Source organism: Oncorhynchus kisutch, linkage group LG18, assembly GCF_002021735.2.
Source record: "Oncorhynchus kisutch isolate 150728-3 linkage group LG18, Okis_V2, whole genome shotgun sequence".
Taxonomy (NCBI): domain Eukaryota; kingdom Metazoa; phylum Chordata; class Actinopteri; order Salmoniformes; family Salmonidae; genus Oncorhynchus; species Oncorhynchus kisutch.
This window is the reverse complement of record NC_034191.2, coordinates 79,810,067-79,821,089: the sequence shown is the minus strand read 5'-3', so window position 1 is coordinate 79,821,089 and position 11,023 is coordinate 79,810,067. Positions and strand designations below refer to the sequence as shown.

General features: G+C 44.4%; 1 protein-coding gene across 2 annotated transcripts in view; it reads left to right on the top strand.

Annotated features, from left to right (window-relative positions):
• The first annotated feature begins 532 nt into the window (after positions 1–532).
• Positions 533–11,023, top strand: part of LOC109884005 (nuclear receptor coactivator 2-like) — a 42,391-nt gene continuing 31,900 nt past the window's right edge. The window contains exons 1-4 of one of the 2 annotated variants that reach the window (XM_031796882.1): positions 533–754; positions 1,322–1,561; positions 5,312–5,417; positions 6,579–6,777. In XM_031796882.1, coding sequence (XP_031652742.1) covers positions 619–754; positions 1,322–1,561; positions 5,312–5,417; positions 6,579–6,777 — 681 coding nt within the window. In that variant the 5' untranslated portion in view covers positions 533–618. The remainder of the gene's footprint in view (positions 755–1,321; positions 1,562–5,311; positions 5,418–6,578; positions 6,778–11,023) is intronic. The other variant, XM_031796883.1, reaches the window with a different exon arrangement.

Sequence of the window (11,023 nt, the reverse complement as noted above, 5' to 3'; positions counted from 1 at the left end):
CCCTGCTCTCTCTCACTCTCTCTCTTCCTCTCCACTCGCTCTCTCTCTCTCTCCTTCTCTCGCCTCTCCTCTCCCTCTCTCTCCTCTCTCCCTCTCTCTCTCTCTCCTCCTCTCCTCGTCTCTCCTCTCTCGGCTCTCTCTCCCTCTCTCTCCTGCTTCTCTCTGCCCTCTCTCTCTCTCTCCTCTCACTCGTCCTCTTCTCTCTCTCTCTATCTCTCTCCTCTCTCCTATCTCTCTCTCCCTCTCTCCCTCTCTTCTCCCTCTCTCCCTCTCTCTCTCTCTCTCTCTCTCTCCTCTCACTCTCTCTCTCTCTCTCTCTCTCACGCTCTCACTGTCACTCTCACTCACTTGTCACTCACTCACTCACTCACTCACTCACTCACTCACTCACTCTCTCACTCTGTCATTCACTCACTCTCTCACTCACTCACTCACTTCACTCACTCACTCACTCTGTCACTCACTCACTCACTCACTCACTCACTCACTCACTCACTCACTCACTCACTCACTCTCTCACTCTGTCATTCACTCACTCTTTCACTCTCTCTAGACTACGGATGTCCAGGGGGCCAGGGTCCAGGTAGGGGTTTGCCTTTGAGGAGTGTATCCCTGGATATGAACCTGTCAGGGGGCCGGCCCCCACAGGGCCAGTATCCCCCCATGAGGACCCCCAGCCCCTACACACTACAGCAGCAGCAAGGCATCTTGGGAAACCACGCCGCCATGATGTCCAACCAGGCCAACCTCGCAGGTGGGTGGAGCCGTCAGAGCGAAGGCTTACACTTTTATTAGTGTAGTTTCCTTGATCTACAAATACTCAGGCTATCAACAAACATTTACATTTACATACATCATCATCAATTTAGCAGATGTTCTTGACCTTTTCATGCTATGTAGTAAGAGGTTTCCCTGGTCAGGAGTCATCGGAGTCAGCACTCAAACAAACACGTGTAACGGAATACACTTGCTGCCCCTCTCTATGCTACCGTCTGACACGTCTGCTTTTTCCCTCTCTCTCTGTGGGGACCGATGACACGTCATAGTGAGTCACTTCCTGTTTCCGTGCAGGAAGTTGAGGGAGTCGGAGTCACCCACACACACAGACACACACTGCCAGTTCCTCTCCTCTCACTTTCATTTTGACTCACAGAAGGAACAAATTTATGAACAAAATTATGTTGACTTCTGTCTTTGTAGATGGGCGGTATATTGTTGTCCCTCACTTTTTCCCTCTGGCACTCCCCACACATTTACTCACTCACATGATCTCTCTCTCCCTCCCTCCGTCTACCCACCCCCCCCCCCCCCTCCCCCCCAGGTCTAGTGAGTGGTCCTCGGCAGGGCATGCAGCACCAGCAGGAGGAAGGGGGTTGGGGTCCTGGGGGCCCGGGTCAGAGCGGTTCAGCCTCGGTCCCTCCTCCTGGGGCCCCAGTTCAGCAGGGGACGATGCACAGTCGTATGGGGCCCAACCCTGGAGGCCCCGGGGGCCTCATGAGACCCAGCAGTCTACCAGGACCTGCACCCAGGCAGATGCTGCAGTCGCAGATGATGGCCAACGGTGAGACTGTATATCTATCATTTCTAGTTCTATGCCATTTCTAGTTCTATGCCAGGGTTGCTCTAGAATATATATTTGTCATGGACCTACCAATTGATGTAACATATTTGTGTTGTCAATGGAAACCAATTTATTGATATTCATTTTCAGCATGTAGAAGTACACAAATAGTTTTGAAAAATAAAAGGTTTTGGAGTTTGGGATAAAGCTGACACCTGCTGGCCAGTCAGAGGAACAACACCCTGATACACTGTCTAATGCCAGTTGTCATATTTTTTTATTTAACCTTGATTTAACTAGACAGTTAAGAACAAATTCTTATTTTCAATGACAGCCTACCTGGTAACAGTGGGTTAACTGCCTTGTTCAGGGACAGAACAACATGTTTACCTTGTCAGCTCGGGGATTCGATCTAGCAACCTTTCAGTTTCTGGTCCAACACTCTAACCACTAAGCAACTAGGCTACCTACCTATCTCGAGCAGCTCAGTCTGGTTTGGGCATGGGGTTAATAAAGTTATATATACACATTTGAATGTCTCTCTCTAAAGAGATGAGTATAGGGTTCGTAAAGTTATATTATTTTCAATCTGTCCATAAAGAGATGGGCATGGGGTTAATAAAGTTGTATTATTTGAATCTCTATAGATAGGCATGGGGTTAATAAAGTTATATTATTTGAATCTCTATAGATAGCCATGGGGTTAATAAAGTTATATTATTTGAATCTCTATAGATAGCCATGGGGTTAATAAAGTTATATTATTTGAATCTCTATAGATAGCCATGGGGTTAATAAAGTTATATTATTTGAATCTCTATAGATAGCCATGGGGTTAATAAAGTTATATTATTTGAATCTCTATAGATAGGCATGGGGTTAATAAAGTTATATTATTTGAATCTCTATAGATAGGCATGGGGTTAATAAAGTTATATTATTTGAATCTCTATAGATAGCCATGGGGTTAATAAAGTTATATTATTTGAATCTCTATAGATAGCCATGGGGTTAATAAAGTTGTATTCATTTGAATCTCTGTCCATAAAGAGATGGGCATGGGGTTAATAAAGTTATAATCATTTTAATCTCTGTCCATAAAGAGATGGGCATGGGGTTAATAAAGTTATAATCATTTTAATCTCTGTCCATAAAGAGATGGGCATGGGGTTAATAAAGTTGTATTATTTGAATCTCTCTCTCTATATAGATGGGCATGGGATTAATAAAGTTATAATCATTTGAATCTCTGTCCATAAAGAGATGGGCATGGGGTTAATAAAGTTATAATCATTTGAATCTCTGTCCATAAAGAGATGGGCATGGGGTTAATAAAGTTATAATCATTTGAATCTCTGTCCATAAAGAGATGGGCATGGGGTTAATAAAGTTATAATCATTTGAATCTCTGTCCATAAAGAGATGGGCATGGGGTTTAATAAAGTTATATTATTTGAATCTCTGTCCATAAAGAGGTGGGCATGGGGTTTAATAATGGTACACTACATGGCCAAAAGTATGTGGACACCTCCTTTTCGAACATCTCATTCCAAAATCATGGTCATTAATATGGAGTTGGTTCCCCCTTTGCTGCTATAACCTCCTCCACTCTTCTGGGAAGGCGTTCCACTAGATGTTGGAACATTGCTGCTATAACAGCCTCCACTCTTCTGGGAAGGCGTTCCACTAGATGTTGGAACATTGCTGCTATAACAGCCTCTACTCTTCTGGGAAGGATTTCCACTAGATGTTGGAACATTGCTGCTATAACAGCCTCCACTCTTCTGGGAAGGCTTTCCACTAGATGTTGGAACATTGCTGCTATAACAGCCTCCACTCTTCTGGGAAGGCTTTCCACTAGATGTTGGAACATTGCTGCTATAACAGCCTCCACTCTTCTGGGAAGGCTTTCCACTAGATGTTGGAACATTGCTGCTATAACAGCCTCCACTCTTCTGGGAAGGTTTTCCACTAGATGTTGGAACATTGCTGCTATAACAGCCTCCACTCTTCTGGGAAGGCTTTCCACTAGATGTTGATGATCTTTTTAAGTGGGAGAACTTGCACAAATGGTGGCTGACTAAATCGTTTTTTGCCCCACTGTATATATAGATGGGCATGTAGGTTAATAAAGTTATATTATTTGAATTTCAATATATAGATGGGCATGGGGTTAATAAAGTTAAATTATTTGAATTTCTATATATAGATGGGCATGAGGTTAATAAGGTTATATTATTTAAATCTCTCTCTATATAGATGGGCATGGGGTTAATAAAGTTAAATTATTTGAATCTCTCTCTATATATATAGATGGGCTTGGTGTTAATAAGGTTATATTATTTGAATCTCTCTCTATATAGATGGGCATGGGGTTAATAAAGTTAAATTATTTGAATCTATATATTTTTTTATTTATTTCACCTTTATTTAACCAGGTAGGCTAGTTGAGAACAAGTTCTCATTTGCAACTGCGACCTGGCCAAGATAAAGCATAGCAGTGTGAGCATACAACAAAGAGTTACACATGGAGTAAACAATTAACAAGTCAATAACACAGTAGAAAACGAAGGGGGGGTCTATATACAATGTGTGCAAAAGGCATGAGGAGGTAGGCAAATAATTACAATTTTGCAGATTAACACTGGAGTGATAAAAGATCAGATGGTCATGTACAGGTAGAGATATTGGTGTGCAGAAGAGCAGAAAAGTAAATAAATAGAAACAGTACGGGGATGAGGTAGGTGAAAAGGGTGGGCTATTTACCAATAGACTATGTACAGCTGCAGCGATCGGTTAGCTGCTCAGATAGCTGATGTTTGAAGTTGGTGAGGGAGATAAAAGTCTCCAACTTCAGCGATTTTTGCAATTCGTTCCAGTCACAGGCAGCAGAGTACTGGAACGAAAGGCGGCCAAATGAGGTGTTGGCTTTAGGGATGATCAGTGAGATACACCTGCTGGAGCGCGTGCTACGGATGGGTGTTGCCATCGTGACCAGTGAGCTGAGATAAGGCGGAGCTTTACCTAGCATAGACTTGTAGATGACCTGGAGCCAGTGGGTCTGGCGACGAATATGTAGCGAGGGCCAGCCGACTATAGCATACAAGTCGCAGTGGTGGGTAGTATAAGGTGCTTTAGTGACAAAACGGATGGCACTGTGATAGACTGCATCCAGTTTGCTGAGTAGAGTGTTGGAAGCCATTTTGTAGATGACATCGCCGAAGTCGAGGATCGGTAGGATAGTCAGTTTTACTAGGGTAAGCTTGGCGGCTTGAGTGAAGGAGGCTTTGTTGCGGAATAGAAAGCCGACTCTTGATTTGATTTTCGATTGGAGATGTTTGATATGAGTCTGGAAGGAGAGTTTGCAGTCTAGCCAGACACCTAGGTACTTATAGACGTCCACATATTCTAGGTCGGAACCATCCAGGGTGGTGATGCTAGTCGGGCATGCAGGTGCAGGCAGCGACCGGTTGAAAAGCATGCATTTGGTTTTACTAGCGTTTAAGAGCAGTTGGAGGCCACGGAAGGAGTGTTGTATGGCATATAGATAGCCATGTAGGTTAATAAAGTTATATTATTTGAATTTCTCTCTATATAGATGGGCATGGGGTTAATAAAGTTATATTATTTGAATTTCTCTCTATATAGATGGGAATGGGGTTAATAAAGTTATATTATTTGAATTTCTCTCTATATAGATGGGAATGGGGTTAATAAAGTTATATTATTTGAATTTCTCTCTCTTTAAAGAGATGGGCATGCGGGCCCACCAGTTCTCCCAGCAACAGGCTCCACCCAATCAGACGGCTCCATGGCCAGACAGCATGATACCTATTGAGGCCTTCAACCAGAACAGGTAACCAGCCCTCCGTACTACTCTACTGGACACTACATGAGACTACTTTACACGGGCCTCTGTCCTACAATCACTACTGCAGCTACCGTACCAGAACCTGTCACACACTGTACCAGAACCTGTCACACACTGTACCAGAACCTGTCACACACTGTACCAGAACCTGTCACACACATTACCAGAACCTGTAACACACATTACCAGAACCTGTCACACACTGTACCAGAACCTGTAACACACATTACCAGAACCTGTCACACACTGTACCAGAACCTGTCACACACTGTACCAGAACCTGTCACACACTGTACCAGAACCTGTCACACACATTACCAGAACCTGTCACACACTGTACCAGAACCTGTCACACACTGTACCAGAACCTGTCACACACTGTACCAGAACCTGTCACACACATTACCAGAACCTGTAACACACATTACCAGAACCTGTCACACACATTACCAGAACCTGTCACACACATTACCAGAACCTGTAACACACATTACCAGAACCTGTAACACACATTACCAGAACCTGTCACACACATTACCAGAACCTGTCACACACTGTACCAGAACCTGTCACACACTGTACCAGAACCTGTCACACACATTACCAGAACCTGTCACACACATTACCAGAACCTGTAACACACATTACCAGAACCTGTCACACACATTACCAGAACCTGTCACACACTGTACCAGAACCTGTCACATCCTTCCTTTACCAGAACCGTTGTCTGTCGGCACTGGAGCAACTCTTATAGTTCAGACTAACCACTTTAAAACGGTTTGGATCAGTTAACTACTGCACAGAGAAGTGGTTAAAATAACTTATGGTCATTTAACCTTCCCCTCCTTCTCTCTCTCTTCCCCTTCCCCTCCCTCTTCCCCCTCTTCCCCCTCCCCTCCTTCACTCCCCCTTCTCTCCCTCTTCCCCCTCCCCTCCTTCACTCCCTCTTCCCCCTCCCCTCCCTCTTCCCCCTCCCCTCTCCTCCCTCCCCTTCCTCTCCCTCTCTCCCCTTCTCTCCCTCTCCCCCTTCTTTCCATCCCCCCTCTGTTCCCCTTCCCTCCCCCCCTCTGTTCCCCTTCCCTCCCTCCCCTTCTGTTCATCTCCCTCCCTCCCCTCTCCTCCCCACCTTCTCTTTCTCTACAGGTCTGTGTATGCCCCCCAGCAGGAGGAGGAGGTGTTGTGTGGGGGTCCGGGGCCCGGGGGCCAGGGAACTGGGGGTCCTGGTGAGGGGGGTTCTAGTGATGAGGGGGCTCTCATGTCACAGCTCTACACAGTGCTGAAGGACTTTGATGGCCTGGAGGAGATAGACAGAGCCCTGGGGATACCTACTCTGATGGGACAGGTACGATTCAGCAATCACTGTGTAGTGTTTCTCATCTATTAATATCCCTCTCTCTTAACTACTCTGTGACAGATCAGTCCATTCCTCCGTCTCTGATCCCTCTCTTCTATCTCTCTTCTTCTCTCTGGGGACACTCACCTGTCACTAGAGTTGTCCTTCTTTTTGTCATCTAGGCCTATACAGTCTCATTCTCCTCCTCTGTCTCTCCTCTGTTCCCATAGAGTTTAGAGTTTGGGGAAGCTATTTTTTCATCAGCCCCGGCTAGAGACACATTCGGAGTTCAGCCCCGGCTAGAGACACATTCGGAGCTCAGCCCCGGCTAGAGACACATTAGGAGCTCAGCCCCGGCTAGAGACACATTCGGAGCTCAGCCCCGGCTAGAGACACATTCGGAGCTCAGCCCCGGCTAGAGACACATTCGGAGCTCAGCCCCGGCTAGAGACACATTAGGAGCTCAGCCCCGGCTAGAGACACATTCGGAGCTCAGCCCCGGCTAGAGACACATTCGGAGCTCAGCCCCGGCTAGAGACACATTCGGAGCTCAGCCCCGGCTAGAGACACATTAGGAGCTCAGCCCCGGCTAGAGACACATTAGGAGCTCAGCCCCGGCTAGAGACACATTCGGAGCTCAGCCCCGGCTAGAGACACATTCGGAGCTCAGCCCCGGCTAGAGACACATTCGGAGCTCAGCCCCGGCTAGAGACACATTCGGAGCTCAGCCCCAGCTAGATCAAACTTTTTTTATTAAACACAATTCATGCAATTCTACGACACAACATGAATGGAGACAGACTAGCACAATCTTTAATGCAATACCACAAAAAAGTACTCTGCAGGCAGAAAAACAACAACCTGGTCTTGAATCTAACCGTATGATATAATCTCCGCCTGCGAAAAGGAGAAACTGTACAAGATGACATCCGTCTAGCCTGAAGGAGCAAGTTATGTGACATCATCTAGCCTGAAGGAGCAAGTTATGTGACATCATCTAGCCTGAAGGAGCAAGTTATGTGACATCATCTAGCCTGAAGGAGGAAGTTATGTGACATCATCTAGCCTGAAGGAGCAAGTTATGTGACATCATCTAGCCTGAAGGAAGACGTTATGTGACATCATCTAGCCTGAAGGAGGAAGTTATGTGACATCATCTAGCCTGAAGGAAGGCGTTATGTGACATCATCTAGCCTGAAGGAGGAAGTTATGTGACATCATCTAGCCTGAAGGAGGAAGTTATGTGACATCATCTAGCCTGAAGGAGGAAGTTATGTGACATCATCTAGCCTGAAGGAGGAAGTTATGTGACATCATCTAGCCTGAAGGAAGACGTTATGTGACATCATCTAGCCTGAAGGAGGAAGTTATGTGACATCATTTTATTTTATTTATTTATTTTACCTTTATTTAACCAGGTAGGCAAGTTGAGAACAAGTTCTCATTTACAATTGCGACCTGGCCAAGATAAAGCAAAGCAGTTCGACAGATAAAACGACACAGAGTTACACATGGAGTAAAAACTCAAACTCAGTCAATAATGCAGTATAAACAAGTCTATATACAATGTGAGCAAATGAGGTGAGAAAGGCCATGATGGCAAAGTAAATACAATATAGCAAGTAAAATACTGGAATGGTAGTTTTGCAATGGAAGAATGTGCAAAGTAGAAATAAAAAATAATGGGGTGCAAAGGAGCAAAATAAATAACTTAATTAAAATTAAATACAGTTGGGAAAGAGGTAGTTGTTTGGGCTAAATTATAGGTGGGCTATGTACAGGTGCAGTAATCTGTGAGCTGCTCTGACAGTTGGTGCTTAAAGCTAGTGAGGGAGATAAGTGTTTCCAGTTTCAGAGATTTTTGTAGTTCGTTCCAGTCATTGGCAGCAGAGAACTGGAAGGAGAGGCGGCCAAAGAAAGAATTGGTCCTGGGGGTGACCAGAGAGATATACCTGCTGGAGCGTGTGCTACAGGTGGGAGATGCTATGGTGACCAGCGAGCTGAGATAAGGGGGGACTTTACCTAGCAGGGTCTTGTAGATGACATGGATCCAGTGGGTTTGGCGACGAGTATGAAGCGAGGGCCAGCCAACGAGAGCGTACAGGTCGCAATGGTGGGTAGTATATGGGGCTTTGGTGATAAAACGGATTGCACTGTGATAGACTGCATCCAATTTGTTGAGTAGGGTATTGGAGGCTATTTTGTAAATGACATCGCCAAAGTCGAGGATTGGTAGGATGGTCAGTTTTACAAGGGTATGTTTGGCAGCATGAGTGAAGGATGCTTTGTTGCGAAATAGGAAGCCAATTCTAGATTTAACTTTGGATTGGAGATGTTTGATATGGGTCTGGAAGGAGAGTTTACAGTCTAACCAGACACCTAAGTATTTGTAGTTGTCCACGTATTCTAAGTCAGAGCCGTCCAGAGTAGTGATGTTGGACAGGCGGGTAGGTGCAGGTAGCGATCGGTTGAAGAGCATGCATTTAGTTTTACTTGTGAGTTTTAGAGCAATTGGAGGCCACGGAAGGAGAGTTGTATGGCATTGAAGCTTGCCTGGAGGGTTGTTAACACAGTGTCCAAAGAAGGGCCGGAAGTATACAGAATGGTGTCGTCTGCGTAGAGGTGGATCAGGGACTCACCAGCAGCAAGAGCGACCTCATTGATGTATACAGAGAAGAGAGTCGGTCCAAGAATTGAACCCTGTGGCACCCCCATAGAGACTGCCAGAGGTCCGGACAGCAGACCCTCCGATTTGACACACTGAACTCTATCAGAGAAGTAGCCTGAAGGAGGAAGTTATATTGCCCTAAGCCAATGATAAATCAAATCAAATCAAATCAAATGTATTTATATAGCCCTTCGTACATCAGCTGATATCTCAAAGTGCTGTACAGAAACCCAGCCTAAAACCCCAAACAGCAAGCAATGCAGGTGTAGAAGCATAAAGACTGAGTGTACACACTCACCAGGGCTATGGGCCAATAAGATGGGCTGTAGGCCTACTGTCAACTCAATTTGGGAGTTGAGAATTTTGATAACTAAACACAGATCTGTTTTTTTGTTCTTTGTCTTTTGAGTTTTCCCTCAACTCAACAGTCAGCTGTTTGATAGGCTATTTGCTGTGTGTTGCTAACAAAATTCCTTTTGTACTTTGTGATGTAAAACGATCCACAGCTCTCTTGTGTAGCATTTTGAAATATGTTATTCCACTTTGTACAGACAGGAATATGTTATTCCACTTTGTACAGACAGGAATATGTTATTCCACTTTGTACAGACAGAAATATGTTATTCCACTTTGTACAGACAGGAATATGTTATTCCACTTTGTACAGACAGGAATATGTTATTCCACTTTGTACAGACAGGAATAATGATCTAATAAAATGTGTATTTAACTCTAGACAAGTCAGTTAAGAACAAATTCTTATTTACATAATGACGGCCTAGGAACAGTGGGTTAACTTGGGGAGGACCACTGGTTATTTGTGCACCTGTGAAGGTCAGTGCCGTTTAAGTTGGGGGAGGACTCCAAAATATATTTTCATGAGCACGGCTTTATTAACCTACACTAGGAATGACAGTTTACAACGTAGGGGTACACAGGTCAACAGAACATTTTTTAGGTGACACTTTCAATACCACCTTGTACACTCTTGCCTGCATCTAGCTGATCTAGAGTCTAATCATTAGTCCAACAGTTGCAAACGAGAGTTTCTATTGGACAAATTCAGGTATGTTTATCCCCGTGTCGTTATGTTTGCTTCCGTTTAAGAAAAAATAAAATTCAACAGAATAGGCAGAATGAATACACCACTGGTCACGCATAAACACAGTTCACATTCATAGCAGCCACGTTGTATTCCTTCTCGGATCTATGCGCTCTCTTCCTGTCACCTGTTCCCTTCTCTTGTGGACTTCAATGAACACCAGCTGTACAGTCGAAGTCGGAAGTTTACATACACCTTAACCAAATACATTTAAACTCAGTTTTTTAACAATTTCTGACATTTAGTCCTAGTAAAAACTCCCTGTCTTAGGTCAGTTAGGATCACCACTTGATTTTAAGAATGTGAAATGTCAGAATAATTGTAGAGAGAATTATTTATTTCAGCTTTCATCACATTCCCAGTGGGTCAGAAATGTACATACTCAATTAGTATTTGGTAGCATTGCCTTTAAATTATTTAACTTGGGTCAAACATTTCGGGTAGCCTTCCACAAGATTCCCACAATAAGTTGTGTGAATTTTGGC